The sequence below is a fragment of the Lacerta agilis genome, chromosome 2 (genome assembly GCF_009819535.1).
Source record: "Lacerta agilis isolate rLacAgi1 chromosome 2, rLacAgi1.pri, whole genome shotgun sequence".
Lineage (NCBI taxonomy): Eukaryota > Metazoa > Chordata > Lepidosauria > Squamata > Lacertidae > Lacerta > Lacerta agilis.
Genome location: NC_046313.1, coordinates 7303815 through 7328688, shown reverse-complemented (window position 1 = coordinate 7328688; position 24874 = coordinate 7303815). Strand labels below are relative to the sequence as shown.

At 44.2% G+C, this 24874-nt stretch overlaps 1 protein-coding gene across 1 annotated transcript in view; it reads left to right on the top strand.

The window, feature by feature from the left end:
- The window catches only part of SLC4A8 (solute carrier family 4 member 8), a 96894-nt gene that overhangs the window by 32947 nt on the left and 39073 nt on the right, over window positions 1-24874 (top strand). Inside the window, exons 3-13 of the mRNA XM_033142645.1 lie at window positions 4677-4805; window positions 5197-5332; window positions 8075-8235; window positions 13190-13363; window positions 15210-15298; window positions 17551-17708; window positions 19419-19506; window positions 20069-20215; window positions 21674-21777; window positions 22502-22676; window positions 24319-24452. Coding sequence (XP_032998536.1) covers window positions 4677-4805; window positions 5197-5332; window positions 8075-8235; window positions 13190-13363; window positions 15210-15298; window positions 17551-17708; window positions 19419-19506; window positions 20069-20215; window positions 21674-21777; window positions 22502-22676; window positions 24319-24452 — 1495 coding nt within the window. The remainder of the gene's footprint in view (window positions 1-4676; window positions 4806-5196; window positions 5333-8074; window positions 8236-13189; window positions 13364-15209; window positions 15299-17550; window positions 17709-19418; window positions 19507-20068; window positions 20216-21673; window positions 21778-22501; window positions 22677-24318; window positions 24453-24874) is intronic.

Below are 24874 nucleotides of genomic sequence, written 5' to 3'. Positions count from 1 at the left end.
CATCCCTAGGCTTTGGACAGGGCCACGCCCACGGAAACCTTTAACGGAATACCCTTCCAATGAGGGACAGGTGATGGCGCTACCTCCCCTTCTCACCTCTATTGGTGTTATCCAATGCCTAACCGCCAAACCAAAAGTTGTGACGAATTGCTACGAGGTAGGCGAAAAAACCCCGATTTGGCTAGCCCAAATGGGGAAAAGTCCTACCAGGCCCCCCAGCCAACTGGGGCGACCAACCCAAGTCCATAGCAAGGTCAAGAGCTAACCTAAAGGGTGGGTGGGTGGGAGAACCGATGAGGCTGGGTGGCAGAGAAGGAGAGGGGGAAGGATTCCCGCCGTCTCCTAGTTAAAGGGATGCCCGGCCACGCCCCTCAGCCGACCGGATTGGTTGGCCTTCAGGGGGGACGGACGGACGGCGGGAATCCAGCCAATCGCGCGTGTTCGGGCTGTGACGCCCGCAATGCCACCTCTTGCTCATGGGCGAAAGTGGCTTTATGAATACTTTTAATGCTTTGATGGAATTGTTTAATTGTGTATTTTAATTATCTATTGATTTCATACTGGTAAACCTCTTAGAAGCCACTTAGGCATGTAGGAGGTATATAAATAAATAATAAAAAACCCTATAAGATAAATTGTCCTTCATAACTTTAAAACGTTCCAGCAGGGGAAAGCTCTGTTACCTGTGACATGCGATAAAAACTAGTAAAAGATGCCAACAAGAATTGCAATCATAAATGCGGCACACCATTTATTTTTTGTTTAATTTTGCTTCAAACACCCCCCCCATGGTGGACTGAAACGAAAGTCCCCCCCCCCCCTTGTGTCTTGTATTCCTGCAAGAAAGAACATGGCAAAGGACTGTCCAAACAGGAATTCCAAAGGGCAAGAACCACCACAGAAAATAGAAAAGGTGCTGGAGATGAAAATCAGATTTTAAAGGACTCTGGGTTGTATCCATTGTTGGCCATGCCCTAAGTAGAGCCATTGAAGTTAATGGACCTAAGTTAGTCATGTCATTAATTTTGATGGCTCTACTTGGAGTAAAACATACCGTATTTTTCGCTCCATAGGGCGCACCTCGTTTTTAGAGGAGGAAACAAGAAAAATATATATTTTTCTGGTTTTCCTCCTCTAAAAGCCCTTTTTTTGAGGATCAGCTAAAAGTTTTACAGCTTTTTTTTGCAAAGGGGGAAAAGCAAAGCTCCTTTTGCAAAGGGGGAAAAGCAAAGAAGAAAAGCCCCATTTTATGGGGTTCAACTCACATTTCTGCAGCTTCTAAAGGAAAGGGAGCCTTTTCTACATTTTCCAGACAGATAATCTAATCAGGCAGTCACATGTCGCTGGGGAAACAAACAACCTCCCTCTGCAGCAAATTCAACAATGGAGGCCTGGGCAAGAGGGCGGGGCTGAAAGGGGGCCGGGACTCTTATCTTTCTCCCGATCTCTTGCTGATCAGCTGCTGAGCGGGGTCCTTTCAACACCCCCTTTTCTCTATGTAAAATGAAAAGCATGATCCTCTTTTGGCCCCTGGGCAATTCAGCTCCAGGGACCACCATTCGCTCCATAAGACGCACAGATATTTCCCCTTACTTTCTAGGAGGAAAAAGTGCATCTTATGGAGCGAAAAATATGGTAGTTGGGAATCAAAATACCAAATCCTGATTATGCTGCACTTTGTATTCCAAGATTTATTACATTCACTACTACTGATATACTGAGATTTGCATCTGAAATTTCATCTTATCTCAGGCTGCAGCACTGCAATGGGAGATGGTAAGCCGATTGAATAGTAGGACTGAGTAAATATGCACAGGATTGTACACCAGTGTGGTGTAGTGGTTAAGAGTGGTAGACTCGTAATCTGGTGAACTGGGTTCGCGTCTCCGCTCCTCCACATGCAGCTGCTGGGTGACCTTGGGCTAGTCACACTTCTCTGAAGTCTCTCAGCCCCACTCACCTCACAGAGTGTTTGTTGTGGGGGAGGAAAGGGAAGGAGAATGTTAGCCGCTTTGAGACTCCTTCGGGTAGTGATAAAGCGGGATATCAAATCCAAACTCTTCTTTCACGTCAGCTTCAAACAGACCCTTACAGTGGCTTACGGCACTAATCTTCCTAACATGATTTGGAAACGAAGGGTGAATACCGTGTGCTTCTCGTCTCTGTCAAAATCCCACGCAAAGCAAGCAGGGTGTCAATACCTATAAATAATTCACTTTTATATCAAAGGGAAGTCACCCTTAAGAGGAAGCCCCTCTCGGTGGGGGAGGGGGAAATCTCCACTGCTGCTCCTTCCGCTGTTCTTTTTCTTCCTTGTTTCTTTTATTCTCTCTTTGTATTCGGCCTGACACAGTGTGCTTGAATTAGTAATAAATTGCACAGCAGCAAAATGTCATGAATCTTTTCAACTTCTCAGTTTTATATAAATGAAGGCCATGGTTTCTTGGGACTCAGACTCAAAACTTGAACAGAAGGTATACCTGTTTTCTTGGAAAGCGTGCAGTAACAACAAGGACAGGGGTGCTGTAAACGAGAGCTGAGTACGTTTTCTGCATTGCTGTGTATCCACAGCCTGATCTTCCAAGTAGAACTCCATCCTTGAATCGTAAAAAAGAAAAAGTTAAGTGATGGGGTGAAAAACTCATAAAAACCTCAGGGATCAAATGTTGAATGTTCTGCATGCAAAGCCAATGCCCTGCCCACGAGCTATGACCCTTCTCAAACAACAGTTCACAGACAATATTAAAGTATTGGTAGCAGGGACACGGGTGGCGCTGTGGTCTAAACCCCACTGAGCCTCTTGGGCTTGCCGATCAGAAGGTCGGCGGTTCGAATCCCTGCGACGGGGTGAGCTCCTGTTGCTCGGTCCCTGCTCCTGCCAACCTAGCAGTTCGAAAGCACGTCTGCAAGTAGATAAATAGGTACTGCTCCAGTGGGAAGGTAAACGGCGTTTCTGTGCGCTGCTCTGGTTCGCCAGAAGCGGCTTTGTCATGCTGGCCACGTGACCCGGAAGCTGTCTGCGGACAAACGCCGGCAGCCTCGACCTATAGAGCGAGATGAGCTCCGCAACCCCAGAGTCATCCGTGACTGGACCTAATGGTCAGGAGTCTGAAATATACTCGGGAGTCGAGTGTGAATTTCATGCTCTTTATTCAGCTCATAGTAGTGAGGAATGCAGTTTCCCCAAAACATTTGCTTTATATACCCTATTTACACAATGGGCCCCACGTGATTGGCTAATTCCGGGATACTCCTGTATGCCAATCTGAGTGCGGATTCCTTCCACCTAGAGCTGGATTGGGTGGCTCCTGCGGACCAATCAGACTGCTGCAATCTCAATCCTATTGTTCTGGGACCAATCAGACTGCTGCAATCTCAATCCTATTGTTCTGGGACCAGTCAGACTGCTGCAATCTCAATCCTATTGTTCTAGGACCAATCAGACTGCTGCAGTTTGGATCCTATTCAACTCAGTACATAACAGAGTCCCTTTACCTTTAGCATGTTTCCAAATGGCTAAATTGAAAAGTCCCCCCCCCCAACCCCCCATTCATAGCTTACATTGGTTAGAAAGCTGCAGCTGCTTCTTTTTCAGATCCAGAACTGGCAGTATTCATTCTTACTTTTGTAGCTTGAAGGCTAGACTTACTGCAATTATGTCTACATGGGGTTTGAAGAGACTACTCAGAAGTAATGCAACACATGGTCTCGGCATCCAGAAAAACATTAAACACATTAAACTGACATTCGAGGGTCTTCACTGGCTCCATATAGACATCTGGGCCATTCATGAACCACAATGTTCAAAGCAGCCTAGACTATATGTATTCACCATGTATCCCTGCAGGCCATGCTTCTGAACTAAACCATTGGGCTAATCATTGTAGTGTATGTCCATCCGGAATGGGCCATGATCAACAGTCTGGGGATTATTAGTGGCTGTGGGACCAGCCAGCAAGCAGGGCCAATGAATAACTCAGAGCCACAGGGCGGCCAAGAAGCAAGGTAGAAATCAAGGTAGAATTCAGTGGAAAAACCAGGGGTCAAGGAGCAAGCTAGAAGTCTGGACCAAAAAATAACCATGAATACAGGAACACACCATGGCTCAGGAGGACCTTGTTGCTCAAGCAAAATTGGACTGGAAGAGGAAGCCCTCTTCCCAACTGTCAAGGAATGGCCGACTTGGGTGGATGCTGTCTTGTCCAGGGCCTGCAATTCAAAGGTTCACGAACTTTTTGTAGAAGACTGGAGGCCATTTTTTTTTGGAATATCTTCAAAGGAAATGGGCAATGAATCTTCCACACACCCCTTTCTCAGCCTTACTTCCCTGCAGTCCATTGCTCTACCTGCTTCTCTCTGTTCCTGCCCATGATTAACAGAAGTGAGCCATAAGCAGCGAAACAAGGCTGATGCAATTGCATGTGGGGGAAGAGAGTGGACTCCATGCCCCCACCCCTATTTTATATGTCGATAGGATAGAAATGTGGAAAGGCTTTGATTCCTAGTTTTTCCAGGAAAGTTGCCCCAGAACCATTGAAAATGCTGTTACTGTTAAGGCTGATCTGGTTCTAAAGAATGGCTGGGGTTGGAATGAGAAGGGGAGAAGTTTGCACAGGATATGATTTGTGTCAATTACACCCAATACGAAACTTGAACTTCTGCTGCTTTGATTCCAGGGCACAGGACTCTGTATGTTGGGGTGCGGATGCCTTTAGTGAGACAGAGCCACAGACATCACAGACATGGCCAGAAGCACAGGAAGAGAGATCGGGTGCGACAAATTCAAGAAGAGCCTGAGTCTTATGGTGAGTGTGCAATGCTGGTTTACTAGGTGATGTCAACATGGCAGTAGGGCAAGCAACTGTGTGGGCCAGTGTCCCATATAGATTTCCATTATGTCAGAGACAGAAGCTTTCCTAACATGGCTACCATTAGATCCTTTAATAGAATCATAGAGCTGTAGAGTAAATCTTCATTATCTGTTGTACTGCATATTATCCTTTTGCATGTTGTGTTCTTATGCTGAGGTGCTGCTCCTGTAAGCTACAAGTCCCATGTCTAGAAACTTTGCAAGGCTTCTCCCTCTTATCCTTTTTTTTTTTGCAGGATATTCAAAGGAGGGTGGGGGAAAGCAATTAATCATGCTCTCAAAGTTGTCTCCCTGTTTGTTATTTATTTATTGCTCCGTTTTCTTAGATTCCCCATCTCGGAGAGTTCAGTTTATCATTGGCATGGAGGAGGACGAGGAACATGTCCCTCATGACTTGTTCACAGAGATGGATGAAATCTGCGTGAAAGAGGATGAAGATTCAGAGTGGAAGGAAACAGCAAGGTAAATATGAAGGACAGCAGCTGTACGGCAGCTTCCCGTGTGGTCAGTTTAGCTCCAAAGGATTAAGCCAGAAGAAACAAGTCACCCTTTCCCCTGCTTATGGGACCAGAAAGGTAAATGCTGATGTTGAACAGATGACCTTCCGTCACGTTGTAAGACCTTTCTGGGCTCTTGAGTGCAGGAGCATGAACACAAAGAGGCAAACACCATGCAGGATACAACAGGTTTATTTTGAATTGCATATGCAAAGCAAAAGCAAAAGGTGCAGGGGAATAATTCGCCAGACTGCACGCCGAGAGACTGGTGTGCGCTTAATTTATACATGACTGTAGGAATTCAAAACTTGGCTCAGTGTTCACGTGTTTCTAGGAGTTCTGCCTCCCAAGCCTCCCCTAGCTCGCCCTCCCGCCTGGGAATGTACCTGGCAAGCTTCCTCCAAGGTGGCAACATAGAACCTAGCTAGTGAGCACACAGATCCCTATTGTCTATTGAAGATTGAGTCTATTCATAACACCTGTGATTGCCAATCAACAAAGAAAGTATAACTTCAATTAACTAGCAATAAACTTATTGCATTAGGCTTTAGAATACAAAGGTATAAATCAATAAAGCAATAGTAGCAAAGGTACATAAAATGCTCTAACAAGCTTGATGCTTATAATACGATTAATAAGGCTAACTCATAAGGCTTAATATATTAATAGACACATTCCGGTTCCAAGGTCTCTTACATGACTTCTTTAAGGCTGCTTTTGTTTGGCCCAGACAGCTTATCTTTTAACCTTGGCAGAGTCGGCCGATTCTGGCAGACCGCCAAGAAAGGGACCCCTCTCATGTCTTTACAGAGGCTTATAGGAGCAATGATATATGAGAAATATATGAATGCACAGTGCTGTGAATATATGTGAATATATTTAAAAGCATTAAAAGGCATTTCACAACAGGGAATTAGCAACAGGGAATTGTCCCCTTCAACGTGGGTTGCCAGAGAGGTGCAAGGGAATTTTCAGTACAGTAACCTATCTGTGCGGGATTACTGAAAGTCTTGAATGAAGAATGGATAGAGGCACCCAGTTTCACTCAGGACAGTCTGGCAGGCCAGGATTTTGCATCTGGCATTCTACCCATACTTTCTGCTCCTGTTCCAGAATCAGTTCCAGATGCCCCAGTTCTAATGGTATCTGGTGGGTACTGCTGACTCCAGAGGTTTCACTAATGTTACATATGGGCCGCTCTGAACATGCACACAAGCTTCCTGAGTCAGCATGAGATAGTAGTGCCACCACATCAAGCCAATTGAGGAGGCTTTTGATCATTGGCTGCTGAGCCAACAACAATGGAGAAGGCTTCCAGGCTTTGCAGCAGGACCTTCTGGATTCCAGGAAATCCAGTCTCTGGACTGTTCTGTTTCTGCTGAGCACAGAGCTGCTAAGCTGCTGCCAAATGCCAACTTTGCGCAGCGTCTCTAGTTCGTAAGTGCCTTAAATGGACTTCCAAACCTATTCAAAATACATGCGCTAATGTACCTGCCAAGCTCACACAAACCAAAGCACATTCACAGTTGCTTTGCCCGGTGGTGACATCTGCTGGCAGAGGACATGTTGTTGCTACCCGCCAGTGCTTTCTACACTCAGCCTTGGTCGCTCCAGATGCTTCTGTAGGTTTTGATTTTCAAAATAAACAAAGCAAGTGACTGGTAACTCCTTCTGCACCAGTTTGTTTGTGAACACTGGGAGAATTCATTCTAGTAATCTGGGTAGATCACAGCTTCATAAGCCTTGGTTTCTACAAAGCAGGGGACTGCTATTTTGAGCCCCCTGAAGTGGCAAAATGTAAGACTCCCAGTGCTCCCTGAAAACAAGAAAACCTTTGCCTCATTCTACTGAGAGCTTCCCATAGTAGCTGATTGTAATAATAATAATAATAATAATAATAATAATAATAATAATAATAATTTATACCCCGCCCTTCCCTGCCAAAACCAGGCTCGGGGCGCCTAACACCAATAAAATCACAACAAAACATAAAAACAATTCATTAAAATACAGATTAAAATACAATTTAAAATTCCATTTAGACTGCAGCCTCATTTTAAATAGCCCACCAATCACACCAAAAGAACGAAACATCAGGGTTAAACTGAAACCAACCCAAAGGCTAGGTGGAACAGCTCCGTCTTACAGGCCCTGCGGAAAGATGCCAAATCCCGCAGGGCCCTGGTCTCTTGTGCCAGACTGTTCCACCAAATCGGGGCCAGCACTGAGAAAGTCCTGGCCCTAGTTGAGGCCAACCTAACATTCTTATGGCTCGGGACCTCCAAAAAGTTATTATTTGAGGACCTTAAGGTCCTACCCGGCACATATCTTTCCTTGAAAGATACTTCTCATATTTTGAGAATACTTGGCTTTGGGAAGGGGCAATAATTTATAGGTAGACTACAAGCAGTGCTTGCAGAAGCTCCCATGTTCAATCCTTGGCATCACAAATTAAAGGATTATGGGTAACTAGTGGAAAGTGGTGTAGAAATACTTAAAAAAGGCATATGAGGCCACCACCTTTCTGAAGCTTAGCAGGTCTAGTGATTGGGTAAGAGACTGCATCCTTCTTGGGTCCTGGGACAGGATATAAATGTAATAAAATAAGTTTACACATTGGTACTCAGCACCAGGCTCAAGGTTTTTTGGGATTTATTTTTAAACTGTTCCTATTGACTTGGATTGTGTTGATGTCCATTACTTGTAGATGGGTGAAGTTCGAAGAAGATGTGGAAGATGGAGGAGAGCGCTGGAGTAAACCCTACGTTGCAACCCTCTCATTGCACAGTATCTTTGAGCTGAGGAGCTGCATCATCAATGGGATTGTCCTTCTGGATATGAATGCAAACACCATCGAAGAAATTGCAGGTGCCAGTTGTTGTTGTTCAGTCGTTCAGTCATGTCCGACTCTTCGTGACCCCATGGACCAGAGCACGCCAGGCACCCCTATCCTCCACTGCCTCCCGCAGTTTGGCCAAACTCATGCCAGTCGCTTCGAGAACACTGTCCAACCATCTCATCCTCTGTCGTCCCCTTCTCCTTGTGCCCTCCATCTTTCCCAACATCAGGGTCTTTTCCAGGGAGTCTTCTCTTCTCATGAGGTGGCCAAAATACTGGATCCTCAACTTCAGGATCTGTCCTTCCAGTGAGCACTCAGGGCTGATTTCTTTAAGGATTGATAAGTTTGATCTTTTTGCAGTCCATGGGACTCTCAAGAGTCCCCTCCAGCACCATAATTCAAAAGCATCAATTCAAAAGCATCAATTCAAAAGCACAATTCAAAAGCATCCATTCTTCAGCAGGTGCCAGTTAATGATGATTAAAAAGGAAAGGAACAGAGTCGGCTTAAGGTGGATTGGAGCCTGAGGCAGAAAATCCAAATGGCATCCTCCTGCTTTGCATACAGCAGACCCCAATTTCACTGCCCAGCACCTTTTCTTAGTAGTGGGATGGAGATTAGAAGGATTTTTGCCAGAGACCCTGGAGGGCTGCCTCCAGTGAAGCAGGCGGTACTGAACTGTATATGGGCCAAGGGTAAAAGGTAGCTTCATATATTCATATTAAAGGTAAAGGGACCCCTGACCGTCCAGTCGCGGATGATTCTGGGGTTGCGGCGTTCATCTATAGGCTGAGGGAGCCGGCGTTTGTCTGCAGACAGCTTCCGGGTCATGTGGCCAGCATGACTAAGCCACTTCTGGCGAAACCAGAGCAGCGCACAGAAATGCTGTTTACCTTCCCGCTGGAGTGCTACCTATTAATCTGTTTGCACTTTGACGTGCTTTCGAACTGCTAGGTTGGCAGGAGTTGGGACCGAGCAACGGGAGCTCACACCGCCGCGGGGATTCGAACCGCCGACCTTCTGATCGACAAGCCCTAGGCTCAGTGGTTTAGACCACAGTGCCACCCGGGTCCATATTCATATTAGAGAAGGGCTAAAACCACCCAATTTTGGCTTCCAGAAATGGGGGCATAATTTTTGGGGTGGGGTGATGAAATTGTATGAATGATTTCTGGGGGAGGGGGGTTATTGCCATATCAACTAGAGACTTTCTCTTTCCTTTTTTTCAACTGTGTAAAAAAAAAAAGAAGCAAGGTGCACCAATGGTGTGGCAGTCAGAGCAGAGATCAGGCTACAACCATGTTTCCGTGGACTGATGTGGGTTGTGGTTGGAGCTCTGCTCTGGCTGCAGCTGTCATCACATGTAGCATTTTTTTTTTTTTGCAACATTGCTTAATTAGAGAGGGAGGGAGGGAGGGAGGGAGGTACAGAGAGAAAGAAGTGGTAAGTGTCCCACTCGCCTGAAACTATTGCAACTATTAGGCTCCCCACCCCAAAATTTGCCAAAACAGCCCCAAACAGGAATGGTAAATTCAAGGGAGGGGGATTTTTTTTTACTTAGCCCTAGTTCATATGTGTGGCCAGTTAAGAGTTAAAAGGTAAAGGTAAAGGGACCCCTGACCATCAGGTCCAGTCGTGTCCGACTCTGGGGTTGCGCCGCTCATCTCGCTCTATAGGCCGAGGGAGCCGGTGTTTGTCCACAGACAGCTTCCGGGTCATGTGACCAGCATGACAAAGCCGCTTCTGGCGAACCAGAGCAGCGCACGGAAACGCCGGTTACCTTCCTGCTGGATCGGTCCCTATTTATCTACTTGCACTTTGACGTGCTTTCGAACTGCTAGGTGGGCAGGAGCTGGGACCGAGCAACGGGAGCTGACCCTGTGGCAGTGATTCGAACCGCCGACCTTCTGATCAGCAAGCCCTAGACTCTGTGGTTTAACCCACAGCGCCACCTGGGTCCCTAAGTTAAGAGTTATGTGAGTGTAATTTCCTGATCTGGACCTTGTGCAGAGTATGAATCAATAAACTCTCCGCCACAAGGAGTTGCAAAGTTTTACTGCAAACAGTCTTTAAACTTGTTACAAATAATCATTTCAAATATCAATCAACACATTGCTCTTAAACAACTAGCAATGCAGTCCACTTTTCTTTCAGTTCTTACTTGTTAGTATAGTCCAATAACTACCGTATTTTTCCTTGTGTTAGATAAGGTTTTTTGAAGAAAAAATCACGGGGTCATCCAATACACGGATAGTGGCATGGGGGGGGGGGGAGGAGAGAAGCGGCGAGCCTGCCTGCCAGCCGGTTGGCAGCAGCACAACTTCCCCTGAAGCTGCACACGGCAAATGATCTAGGGAGTGTTTCCTGTCCGCAGCTGCATGGGGGGAGAAGCTCAACAACTTTGGGCCATCTCCCCTCATTTTCTTAAAATTGAGCCCCGAAAAATGGGGGGTCTTATACATGGGGGCGTCTTATAGATGGAAAAATACGGTATTCTCTCTCTGTAATCAGAAAAGCAAGCTACTTATTCAATATGCTTGTAGCTTCCAAGAGAGATCCAGACTCCCAGGGATAAGTAATCAATTAACATAACGTTGAAACAAAGACCCCACCCTCTTAGTGTATCTGAAGAAGTGTGCATGCACACGAAAGCTCATACCAAGAACAAACTTAGTTGGTCTCTAAGGTGCTACTGGAAGGAATTTTTATTTTGTTTTGACTTTTTGCGCTTGTTACAGTTCTCTGTAAAACAGATATCCTGCAAATGCAAACATCCACATATCATTTTAGACACATTAAATTCACATACTTTACATGGCCCTGGTTAGACTTGGCCAGGTTGGCTTGCAACCTCAAGATTTCCTCTGAGTCTGAGAAAATTGTTATGGCTCTTCATGATTTTGTTATGGATGTTACAAGTGGAGTGCACTTTCCAGCAAGAATGTGTGTGTGTTGCATGCTATAAATTTCTACTAAACTGTGCTAAAAACGATTTTTTTTTTTTAAAAAAAGATGGAAATGTTTTGCTAGCTTTCTTTTTTTATTTACTTTATTACATCTATACAAAAGAAAAAAAGAGCATTGAATAAAAAACAAACGATAACCAAAGAATAACAATGTTAAAAGATTACATGTTGAATTCTTCCTAAAAAACCACAAAATGCATTCAATTAATGCCTTCCTATATTCCCAATCATTCAGTTGTAAATAATACAACATCCAATTCCATATTCGTATAAATCAGTTCTACTAACCTTTAGTAATACTCCTTTCTTCCTTTCTTCTGTCCATACTTGTCCATTTCTACTATCTGTTACTTCCCTTTCCCTTACTAGCTTTCATGACAATGACTTTTATTTATTTATTTATTTATTTAAAATACCATCAAACCTGACCTCACACCATTGGCAGCCTTGTGAGACTTGCCCATTAAGGAGTTGATTATTGCCAAAGCCCCGGTTTGCTATGGGAAATGCTATATTTGTTTGCTGTAACAAACTCTGGTCATCCTCTGCAGGAAAGTACATACACTTGTGAGTGATGGAGAAACTGCCCCGAGCTGTTAGAATCTGCATCTTTTGGAACTCTGTGAACTTCAAGCTTGCATGGCTGCCTGGAAAACAGAAAGTTGCTTGAGACATTTTTATAGCATTCGTTTTCAGAGGCAGTTGCTTTTTTGCCTGACAACCAAAGCAATGTGTTAATGGAAGAGTTAGTGGAAGAGTTAATGGAGCTTTCTTTATTTTTTTCCCTTCCAGGAAAGTAGCTTTGTAGAAATGGGCTCTAGATTGACAAGATTCCATTCAAGCCCTCTGTTATCTGATGATTCTTAGCACATTTCCTTCCCACAAGGGTTACCAATAACAGTCAATTGCGCAAGATATTTCAGTGAGGCATTGCGCTGCAGATTGCTTATAATTTGATTAGATGCACAGAGAAATAAAACTGACTCAGATTGCGGAAGTGAACTGCATTATCTTGAATGGGGTTGCAGATGCATTATTTAGACAGGAGCTGATCCGACTGCATTCACCAATCTTCAGATCCAGACCATTCCCTGACAAATGCGCTGTATGTGGGGCTTCCCTTGCACTTGAGAGCCAGTGTGGTGTAGTGGTTAAGAGTGGTAGACTCGTAATCTGGGGAACCGGGTTCACGTCTCCGCTCCTCCACATGCAGCTGCTAGGTGACCTTGGGCTACTCACACTTCTTTGAAATCTCTCAGCCCCACTCACCTCACAGAGTGTTTGTTGTGGGGGAGGAAGGGAAAGGAGACTGTTAGCCACTTTGAGACTCCTTCGGGTAGTGATAAAGCGGGATATCAAATCCAAACTCTTCTTCTTCTTCTTCTACTTGATCTGGAAGCTGCAGTTAGTGCAAAATGCTGTGGCACAATTGGTGACCAGGAGTGAGACCTTGTCTGACCTGTGCTGAGAGGTCTGCATTGGTTGCCAATTTGCCATTGGACCAAATTTAAGGTGTTATTATTACTAAATAAAGTCCTTAACCACTTGGAACCAGTTTACACACAAGATTGCCTTAACTCATATATGACCGCTCAGCCACTTTAATCTGCGGAACTGGCTTTTGTAAGAAACCAGTCTTTAAGTGTGGCAGCATCTACACTTTGAAACTCCCTGCCTATTGACAATACGCAGGCACCTTCATTGCGCATTGTATTTATTTGGCTGCCATTAAAAAAAATGTTTTCAATTGATGTTTATAACTGTTTTCACTGTGAATTTTATTGTTTATTGTCTTTGTTAAACTTATTTAAGGTTATATATATATAAGGTTATATATATATATATATATATATATATATATATATATATATATATAACAAGCAAGTGGTTTATAAATTTTATGAATTGCAATAAATGAATGGTGCTAAAAATTCGAATGACTTGCAATAAATTTGAATGAATTGCAATAAATGAATGGTGCTAAAAATTCGAATGACTTGGAGGTTCTCCCTTTCAGACATGGTTCTGGATAAATATGAACCTTCTGAGGAGCTTGATAAGAACACCCGTAAAAAAGTCTGGGAAGCCCTTTTGAGGGGTCATCACCATCAGAATGGAAAGAAGAAGGTCCTCCCAGTTGTCCGCTCTTATGCTGATGTCTCCCAGAAAAAAACTGAACCAGATAAAGCAGGTGAGAGTCCCTGGAGGTCTGTATAGTCTGGTTGAATTGGCACAGTAACCTGTGCATCTCCTATCATGCCTCCCTAGCATCCAACCCGTCTTCTCAGTGCCACCTTTGTTCTGTTATGGAGTCCAGGGCAACATACACATGGTTCCCAGGAGGTCTGGCATCCCGACACAGACCTGCTTAGCTTTAGCAAGTTGGTGCGCTTGTTTGCCTTCAGGTGATACTCTGGGACCCTTAAAGGTAAAGGGACCCCTGATCGTTAGGTCCAGTCGCAAACGATTCTAGGGTTGCGGCGCTCATCTCGCTTTATTGGCCGAGGGAGCCGGCGTTTGTCCGCAGACAGTTTTTCCGGGTCATGACTAAGCCGCTTCTGGTGAACCAGAGCAGCACACAGAAATGCAGTTTACCTTCCCGCCGGAGCGGTACCTATTTATCTACTTGCGCTTTGACGTGCTGTTGAACTGCTAGGTTGGCAGGAGGAGGGACCGAGCAACGGGAGCTCACCCCATCGCGGGGATTCGAACCGACGACCTTCCGATCGGCAAGCCCTAGGCTCAGTGGTTTACACCACAGCGCCACCCACACCCCTACCCTCCAGCACTACCTGGGTTCTAATATTAAAGGGCAGTAGGGAGGTCATTGACTCTTTTGGGCAATGCTCACCGCCCCCTGTCCCCAACTATCCTAGCACATGGAGCAGAGGTGAGTGCATACCACTCTCCTCCTGCCACCTACCGCGCTGCCTCTGCTGCTGTTTCATGAAAATGCAGAGACTGATCACCTGATCTAATCCTGCATATTGTGTGCAAATTGCGTAAATGAAAACCAGCCTTCTGATTTGTACGAGAGCGGGATTAAATCAGATGATCTGTTCCAAGTGTTCAGGCAGAGAAGGGGACAACATACAAAGTGGCAAGGAAGGAGCTATGCGCACTTGTTTCCTTCTGTACGTTGGGTTGGTGGGATTGTTGTCCAAACTGGTGTTGGCACTAACTTGCCTTATACACCCAGGCAATATCTGTGGTCTGCGGGAGAGCGTCTCCTGCAAATTCCAGAGAACTCAGAAGCCCACTCTGGTGTGGCTGTCCCTGTTCTGGAGAATAGCATTCCTGTCGAGATATGACAAGCCAGTGTGGTGTAGTGGTTAAGAGTGGTAGACTCGTAATCTGGGGAACCGGGTTCGCGTCTCCGCTCCTCCACACGCAGCTGCTGGGTGACCTTGGGCTAGTCACACTTCTCTGAAGTCTCTCAGCCCCACTCACCTCACAGAGTGTTTGTTGTGGGGGAGGAAGGGGAAGGAGAATGTTAGCCGCTTTGAGACTCCTTCGGGTAGTGATAAAGCGGGATATCAAAGCCAAACTCTTCTTCTTCTTCTTCTTCAATATCCGTGCTTCGTGGAAATAGGTGAAAACATTTTTGTTCCTACATGCCACCCCAAGTGGATAAATGGGTCTTTCCCACAAGTGTCCACTTGCTATAGTTTTGGTCTTGTTTTAAAATGTGTTTCCTGTTCTTGTGTTTTAACTATTTTTTTATGTACTTTATGGGTAAATTGCATCGAGGTGGTGGTTTAGAATACAGTAATTGTAATTACAGTATCAATATTCTTAAGCACCATCCGCATAAAATTGGATATTTGGATGGAAACAAATGCTTCATGTAATTTGTGCTGAGAAAGGTGGTGTGTACGTATGTGTGTGAGAGAGAGAGAGAGAGAAAGAGAGAAAGAGAGAGATTTCATGCATATAAATGTGCACTTAGTGAAAATGTGTCTATAGACAGTGATATTCTGAAACTAACCATTAACATGCAATTCCATCTAGAATTATTTCTCTTGTTTTCTTCCTAGGAGTGAGCTCACCAGGTGCCCCACCTCCTCCAGGCTTGGATGCTAAGAATGGAATAATCCATGATATTACCCCAACAGATTTAACTAAGGTGCAATCTTCTTTGCTTGTCTATTCAACTTAAACACTGTCTTTTGTCTCTCAGTTTACCTATGTTGCTAATAAGATCTATAAATCCCCCAATAAGATTCAGTTCAAAATTGAAACAATAAAATTGTGTTGTGTGGATTGCAGAAGAATCTTTTTTTTCTTTTTTTAAGAGAGCAGTGTGATAGCGTGTACCCCAAGGGAGTGGCAAAACAGTTTCAAAGGGTACACAGCAGATTTTTTTATTTTTTTATTTACCATAGTAGAACTTTTATATTGTATGATATATAATAAAGCAATGCCATATATTACTGTAGAGAAGGCATGGCCAAACTTGGCCCTCCAGATGTTTTGAGACTACAATTCCCATCATCCCTGACCACTGGTCCTGTTAGCTAGGGATGATGGGAATTGTAGTGCCAAAACATCTGGAGGGCCAAGTTTGGCCATGCCTGCTGTAGAGGTGTGTAGAGTAGAACTGTAAAAGCAAATTGCTGTCCAGGAGCAGATGGCCATTATAGACCGTCTCTTGCTAGATTATTGACACATAGTCCTGGTCCATAGTGTTTTAAATGTATGGTGAACGTGCAGCCATACACTTACAGCGTGGGCATTTTCACAGGAGAGACAATAGGTGAGAGAAGGGTTGAAGACTCCTCGCTGCTTGCCAGTTCTTCCCTGCAATTGTCCTTCCTGCCCCTGTTTTATTATGACAAGTGGATTCAGGTTTTCCTTGCAAGAAATAGCTCTACCCTCTCAGTCTGCTGTTCTGAGTGTGTCCAGACAGATCTAGCTGTTCTTGATCAATTGGCCAGTGTGGAATGGTCAGTTAGGTAAAGGCAGGCAGATCTCTGGTTTCCTGTAGCAGGAATATTTATTATGGAGGAGCAGTTGTTTGTTTGTTTGTTAATGAATACATTTGATGTAAAGTCTTGATGGCGTATCTGATCCCTTGTTACCCTGCAAAAAAGAATAAAGTCAAAGTCAGTGAAGAGGGAGTATCCCCAAAATTATGTATGAAAAGGAGGAGTAATAACAACAATACAAACACAACACATAGGCTAATAGTTAGTAGAGAATATATAATAGAATAATGATATCATTCAACTTATAGGAATAAGCCAATCAAAGTTCATATATAACAGAGTGGTAGCGAGGACCGTCAAGCCGTGTGTTCAAAACAGATGCCTAAGGACAGTTTGAATTCTGGTGCTGGAGGAGACTCTTGAGAGTCCCATGGACTGCAAAAAGATCAAACTTATCCATCCTTAAAGAAATCAGCCCTGAGTGCTCACTGGAAGGACAGATCCTGAAGCTGAGGCTCCAATACTTTGGCCACCTCATGAGAAGAGAAGACTCCCTGGAAAAGACCCTGATGTTGGGAAAGATGGAGAGCACAAGGAGAAGGGGACGACAGAGGATGAGATGGTTGGACAGTGTTCTCGAAGCGACTGGCATGAGTTTGGCCAAACTGCGGGAGGCAGTGAAAGATAGGGGTGCCTGGCGTGCTCTGGTCCATGGGACCATGAAGAGTCGGACACGACTGAACGACTGAACAACAACAAAGCACAGTTTCACAATAGTCTTCAAAGTTTCTGCGGAAGACATCTCAAAAGTTTCAAAAGTAAAGCCTATCAATAGTCTTTCAAAAGTTTCAATGGAAGATGTATTGATAGACTTTACTTTTGAAACTTTTGAGATGTCTTCAGTTATTCCTATAATTTGAATGATATCATTATTCTATTATATAAAAGGTAAAGGTAAAGGACCCCTGACAGTTAAGTCCAGTCGCGAACGACTCTGGGGTTGCAGCGCTCATCTCACTTTACTGGCCGAGGGAGCTGACGTTTGTACGCAGGCAGCTTCCGGGTCATGTGGCCAGCATGACTAAGCCGCTTCTGGCAAAACCAGAGCAGCGCATGGAAACGCCATTTACCTTCCCGCCGCAGCGGTACCTATTTATCTACTTGCACTTTGACATGCTTTCAAACTGCTAGGTTGGCAGGAGCTGTGACCAAGCAACGGGAGCTCACCCCTTCACAGAGATTCGAACCGCCGACCTTCCGATTGGCTCAGTGGTGATATTCTCTACTAACTATTAGCCTACGTGTTGTGTTTGTATTGTTGCGACTGGTTCTTATTGCAACACAGGGGTTTGTTTTGGGGGAAAAGGAGGCGTGCCTTGTCTGGGTGGGCGAAAATGCTTGCCAAATTGTATCGCAGCCCTAGAAATTATGCCCTGTTCTTTGGAATTAGGCAGAGCTTCATTTTATGAAGAAGATTCCCACTGGATCAGAAGCCTCAAATGTTCTAGTGGGAGAGATGGATTTTCTTTCTCGACCTCTTATTGCCTTTGTGCGCTTATCACCAGCCGTTCTTCTCCCAGGCATGACTGAAGTTCCTCTTCCTACCAGGTAAGAGTTGTTGTTACTGTTGTTTTTTTGGTGTTGTAGGCTTAACAACAACAACAACAACAACAACAACAACAATTTGTGATAATGAGAACCTGAATGCATGCCTGTAATTTGCCCATTTGCATTTTTTTTTTTTGCAGAATTTGGAATATTGTGCTTAATTATTATTTGTCTATGACAGAGGTGGGAAAGGCAGATTGAGATTTGAGGGCCAATACACAACAATAAACCTGGGCTACGTACAGAATATTTTCATACCACACTAAACGTATCAGCCGGTTACGTTTAGTGTGGTATGAGATTTGAGGGCCAAAATCTCATACCACAGAAGGTCGACAGTTCGAATCCCTGTGACAGGGTGAGCTCCCATTGCTCGGTTCGCCCAGCTCCTGCCCACCTAGCAGTTTGAAAGCACATCAAAATGCAAGTTGATAAATAGGGACCGCTCCGGCGGGAAGGTAAACGGCGTTTCCGTGTGCTGCTCTGGTTCACCAGAAGCGGCTTTGTCATGCTGGCCACATGACCCAGAAGCTGTACGCCAGCTCCCTCAGCCAATAACGTGAAATGAGCGCCACAACCCCAGAATCGGACACGACTAGACCTAATGGTCAGGGGTCCCTTTACATTTACCTTAACCGTTATGATATATTTGGAAAACAGAGGTCTTGGGTGCTTGTACTTGGGAGATTGAAGATGTAAATTTACTCCAGGATATAACATTTGCTGCATAAAGTGTGGAGATGGTCTTCCTCTGGGGAACTGACCCAAATTTATAATTTAGGAAACTCTAGGTTAGTGAGTAGGGAAATCCAGAAATCCAGAATGTTCCTTCCCTTGATATGTTTCATGCTGCCACCATTGAAACCATTGTTGTCACAGGAAGAAGGTGCATTGCCTGAATTGGAAGAGAGGTTGGTGTTACCTCTCACCCCAACTTCCCCAAAATGAATGAGGGCCAAAGGAAGCCTGCAAGCGTGAGCTAGCCCCAGTTGGCTGGGGCTGGAAGGAAAGTGAGCCCGACATTTCAGCTTGCTGCCCCAATGGGTTGGAGAGGGAACTTGACTCTGACAGTGTATATCTGGGATCCCAGGCCTGAGAGCGGTGGACTCGTAATCTGGTGAACCGGGTTCGCATCCCCGCTCCTCCACATGCAGCTGCTGGGTGACCTTGGCCTAGTCACACTTCTCTGAAGTCTCTCAGCCCCACTCACCTCACAGAGTGTTTGTTGTGGGGGAGGAAGGGAAAGGAGAATGTTAGCCGCTTTGAGACTCCTTCAGGTAGTGAAAAACAGGATATCAAATCCAAATTCTTCTTCTTCTTCTTCTTCTTCTTCTTCTTCTTCTTCTTCTTCTTCTTCTTCTTCTCCTCCTCCTTACTGTGATCATTAAACTGCATCACAGCATCATGGATGTAGGTGGTGAGGAGGTCGTGGAAGACAGGCTTCATCTGAGCCCAATTTTTCTTCCCATACTTGTGAAATGTTACATGTCAATACTTGGCTTAAAGCAGGCACCCCCAAACTCGGTCCTCCAGCTGTTTTGGGACTACAACTCCCATCATCCCTAGCTATCAGGACCAATGGTCAGGGGTGGTGGGAATTGTAGTCCCAAAACAGCTGGAGGGCCCAGTTTGGGGGTGCCTGCCTTAAAGGAATGTTAACTTCTCAAAGCCTTAAAAAATGTCTGCCCCATGTTTTTCCTCTCTCCCTAGGTTCATGTTTATCTTGCTGGGTCCATTAGGGAAAGGACAACAGTATCATGAGATTGGAAGGTCAATGGCTACCCTCATGACTGATGAGGTACAGTAAAATACAAAATATATTTTCACCTCTTTTGTTTGCATTGCTTTGCCTTTCTGCCATAATTCGAGCTTCAGGAAGAATGTCACAATGATAAGAAAACAGGAATGCAAAACTGTTGCTAGAAATAAGAGACATTTTGCTTAGGCTGCTACCCATTTTGTGAAATTCAATTTTTAAAACCATAAAGAAGCAGTTACATTAACATTATACATTAGAATAAACTATATGAGCATTGTTTGGGACAGATTATTGAAAGCATATAATACTACAATGGTCATCCGACCCATTCTATATTCAATCACACCCTTTTTTGAGGTGGTTGAATATATTTTCATGGCCTGGTAAAAGACTTTATACCCCAACAGCCTGTGTAATTGCTCCCACTTACAAGATAATGCAATGAAAAATAACTTGTTACCTATTTTTCAGGGCAAACAAACCGATAGCTGAGATCACAAATTATTTATCTGGCAAAACACCATGCAAATTTCATATGGCTTTGTCGTTGTTGTATACAATGGAACAGATTGATGGCTTTGTCTTGATGTCCTGTCTACAGATTTTCCATGATGTTGCTTATAAAGCTAGGGACCGTAACGACCTTTTAGCTGGGATTGATGAATTTCTAGATCAGGCGACAGTGCTACCACCTGGAGAATGGGATCCATCAATTAGAATTGAGCCGCCAAAAAATCTCCCTTCCCAGGTAAATGACTTTCTTCTCTGGTACGCTAGAACACAATGGCTGTGTTTTTGGAAGCGATACTCTGTAGGTTGGTTCCTTGATTAGGTGGACAGCGTTAATAGTGTAATCAAAACCATGTTACATTTTAAGGCTTTCCACATTAGGGCCCTGAAGGAGAGTCTGTTCAGCCTTTTTGGACCATTGAACTATAGGGGAAATGCCTATGTTGTCTCTCATATGCTATTGCACATGATGTACAGGATTTGGCTTTTGGTACATTTGTTGTAAACATCACTTTTTGAGAGTTTGTGCAATGGAAACAAATGACTTGCTGCAGGCTGAAACAAAAGGGAAATAGTATGGGTGGGGCTTTTTTCTGTCCACCATGAACTGAAATAATTGAAACAAAATAATAAATAAATAAATCATTCCAGTAGCACCTTAGAGACCAACTAAGTTTGTTCTTGGTATGAGCTTTCGTGTGCATGCACACGAAAGCTCATACCAAGAACAAACTTAGTTGGTCTCTAAGGTGCTACTGGAAGGAATTTTTTTATTTTTTATTTTGTTTCGACTACGGCAGACCAACATGGCTACCTACCTGTAACTGAAATAATTGAGAGCATCTGGCTTTGTCCAACCCTTTTGTCTGGAAGGAGTTGTACTATCTGTGACCTGCCAAGCTGAATGCAGCTCACCAGCCATGTAGCCTGTTAGAGGCTCAATAATCCTCCTCCTCCTCCTCCTCCTCTTCTTTTTCTTCTTCTTCCCTGACTGTCTAGACTGCTAATGCACTTGTCAGAGCAGAATACACTGAGTTGAATTGGAGTGTTCACATATTGTGGTTGAAGAATGTGGCTGTTTTGCCTCAAATATGCGACTCCATCACCCAAATATATCTTTAGATGATTTCAATCATTCTCCTTTGCTGCCCCTTTTGCCTAGAACTCCATCTCATTTCCTTCTTTCAAATTCCATCTCAAACCACCTTGATTCCCACCTTCCTACAGAAATTATGGACAAAGATAATGAACCCGTTGGGTGATTGCTTCAGTGCCAGGACAGAGGACAACCTGCCAGTGTGGTGTAGTGGTTAAGAGTGGTAGACTCATAATCTGGGGAACCGGGTTCGTGTCTCCGCTCTTCCACATGCAGCTGCTGGGTGACCTTGGGCCAGTCACACTTCTCTGAAGTCTTTCAGCCCCACTCACCTCACAGAGTATTTGTTGTGGGGGAGGAAGGGAAAGGAGGATGTTAGCCGCTTTGAGACTCCTTCGGGTAGTGATAAAGCGGGATATCAAATCCAAACTCCTCCTCCTCCTCCTCTTCTTTCCTTATTTTCACTTTCTTAGTTCCATTCAGGCCCAAATGCTGTTTTCCTGTCTGGATTGGCTCCAGTTACTTTCACTCCAGTGAACTATTCCTTGTTTCCTTGGGTAAGAATTAATGGGATTGTTCATAATGTTCCCACTTTATTAGGAAAAGAGAAAGTTACAGGGAACACCAGGAGCCCCTAATGGAAGCATTAGCCAAGAGGACACAGAAGATGATCATGGCGGGCCAGAACTCCAGCGAACGGGAAGGTATGTTCTAGGTGCCTCAAATGGTTTCTGCTAAAGACCACCTTCCTGCTTCCACAGCACTAGAGCTTGCAGAGTGTTTATGGTCATCCAACAAAATTGGCAATAGATTCAAGGCAGACAAAATAAATCACACTTCTTTACACAACAGGTAATTTAAAGTATGACCTTCACTGCCGCACAAGTTGGTGATGCACAAGTACAACTTCTGCTTTTGAAACATTGGTCCAGATGGCTTTCGTAGCATGGAGGGCCCTAGTCAGAAGGTTATAAGTATTAAGTGAGCTAGCAGTAAATCCCATTACTTTTTTTAGTGGAGATTCAGAAGTCCAAATGATTCTACCAAGTGCAGAAGCCCATTTATAAGTAATGCCCAAATTAGCCACAGTTCAGGCCCTCTTTTTGTGAATTGGTCATCTGTTGTCACTGCCAATAGACAACAATTTTATAGAGGATTAAGGTAGTATGATAAAGATATCATCCTCCACTATGTGAACACACACACACACACACACACACACACACACACCTTTCACCCCATACTCATATTTTGGGTGAAATAAGATTTTTGCAGAACCTGACATGATAATTGGATGAGCATGACCGACGCTACGATCATACCACTTTCAACTATGCCTCTGTCCCTCTTTTTTTAACTGCCCTGTGGAAAGCAAATGATGTATCTGCCCACCTTTTTCTTGTTGATCTCCCTGTATTTTCTTTGCAGGCTGTTTGGTGGCTTGATCTTGGATGTGAAACGGAAGGCTCCTTGGTACTGGAGCGACTATAAAGATGCTATGAGTTTGCAGTGCTTAGCTTCCTTCCTCTTCCTGTACTGTGCCTGCATGTCTCCCGTGATCACCTTTGGGGGGTTGCTTGGAGAAGCAACAGAGGGAGAAATAGTAAGAAAGTTCCCCCCTCTCCTTTCATGTGTTGTGAATAATTCCTAGGTAGATGCCAGCAGAAGCATTGCAAAAAAAAAGCAGCAAGCGTTTAACTTAACTGCTGCTCTTCTACATTTCAGGTATGTCTGCTGTTCGGCATTAATAGAGCCAATGTTTTTTATCTCACTTCATCACTCAGTTTGTGTGGCCAGTGACACATCTCTGAAGTTATGGAATTTTATACCCCCAGGAGAATGTGGCCTTCAGGTGTTCATTTGTTATAGAAGACACATTCTCCAATAATCTCTTTTAGAACAGAGGTTGAGGGTATGTACTTAGGATTCCTTACCTTGACAGATGGCCTCTGAACAGTTTTCAACCATGCTTTATATTCAGTCAGAAAATGCTCAGTGGTTGGACTTCCCTTTTAATTGATTTACTAGACTTAAAGACAGATTGCAATACTTCAAGGACATTCATGAGTCTGAATATAAATTAAAGGGTGACAGCTATTCAGGAATACCGTATTTTTCACTCCATAAGGCGCACCGGACCATAGGGCACACCTCGTTTTTAGAGGAGGAAACAAGAATTTTTTTCCTGGTTTTCCTCCTCTAAAAGCCCTGGTTTTTTTGAGGATCAGCTAAAACTTTTGCAGCTTATTTTGCAAGAGGAAAAGCCCTGGTTTTTTGAGGATTAGCTAAAGGTTTGGCAGCTTTTTTTTGCAAAGGGAAAAACCATGTTTTTTTTAGGATCAGCTAAAGGTTTTGCAGCTTTTTTTTGCAAAGGGGAAAAAGCAAAGCTCCTTTTGCAAAGGGGGAAAAGCAAAGAGGAAAAGCCCCATTTTTATGGGGTTCAACTCACATTTCTGCAGCTTCTTAAGGAAAGGGAGCCTTTTCTACAGTTTCCAGACAGATAATCTAATCAGCCAGTCACATGTCGCTGGGGAAACAAACAACCTCCCTCTGCAGCACATTCAACAAAGGAGGCCTGGGCAAGGGGGCGGGGCTGAAAGGGAGCAGGGGACTCTTATCTCTCTCCGGATCTCTTGCTGATCAGCTGCTGAGCGGGGTCCTTTCAACACCCCCTTCTCTCTTTGTAAAATAAAAAACATGATCCTCTTTTGGCCCCTGGGCATTTCAGTTCCAGGGACCACCATTCACTCCATAAGATGCACAGATATTTCCCCTTACTTTTAAGGAGGAAAAACGTGCGTCGTATGGAACGAAAAATACGGTAAGTTGGTCCATAATAACAAGGAGTGTGAGAAATAACCTGCCACTGCAGTAAGCAGAGGCTGAGGGCTACTGAACCTGAAAACTGGTACCATTTGAAATTGTGTCCTGAGCTATCTAACTCCACACAGCTATCCTATTTGTAGGGAAAGGGTGATTTTTCTTTATACTGCTGCAACAACGCCACTCACCACAAACTCTGTTAAAAGAAATGTGTGGTGGTGGTGAGACAATCAAACAATCATTACAAAGAGAATGCAGAAGACGCCAAAACATGGAGGCTGTTCTATAGGTATCAGAATCTCTGAAAGTTCTAACTTCTCCTCGGCTAAAGAATCTGGAGTTAGTTAGGTGAGCTGAATGGACCAATAGTCTGACTCATCATGGCCATCCTTCTGGTTTTATGTCTGTGTTCACACCTGCAGAGTGCAATAGAATCCTTGCTTGGAGCCTCAATGACCGGGGTGGTGTATTCCCTCTTTGCTGGTCAGCCTCTCACCATCTTGGGAAGTACCGGGCCGGTACTGGTATTCGAGAAGATTTTATTCAAATTCTGCAAGTAAGGCTGTGTGCTCTCTTAAGGGGCAAACGATTTTTATAGTTTGACAAAATGATGTGGAAGAGAGAGAGAGAGAGAGAGAGACAGACAGACAGACAGACAGACAGAGACAGAGAGAGGGCAGGTGGGCTGGTGAATGGACCTAATTTTTCTCCCCTTACCCAACTTCCCTGCTTTAGTGTGATCTGGAGCTAATTGTGAAGCATAGCAAGCCAGGGGGGCAAGTGATGTGGGAAATAGGAAATGGCAACCTGCCATGATTTTGCTACTTAGGATTTGCTATGTTGTCCCCTATGTTTTTTGTTGTGGACTGCCCTGAAATCTGTGAATGAATTTAATAATAATAATAATAATAATAATAATAATAATAATAATAATATAACTGGAGAGGGACAATGCCCCCCTCTTCTTTACACTCACAG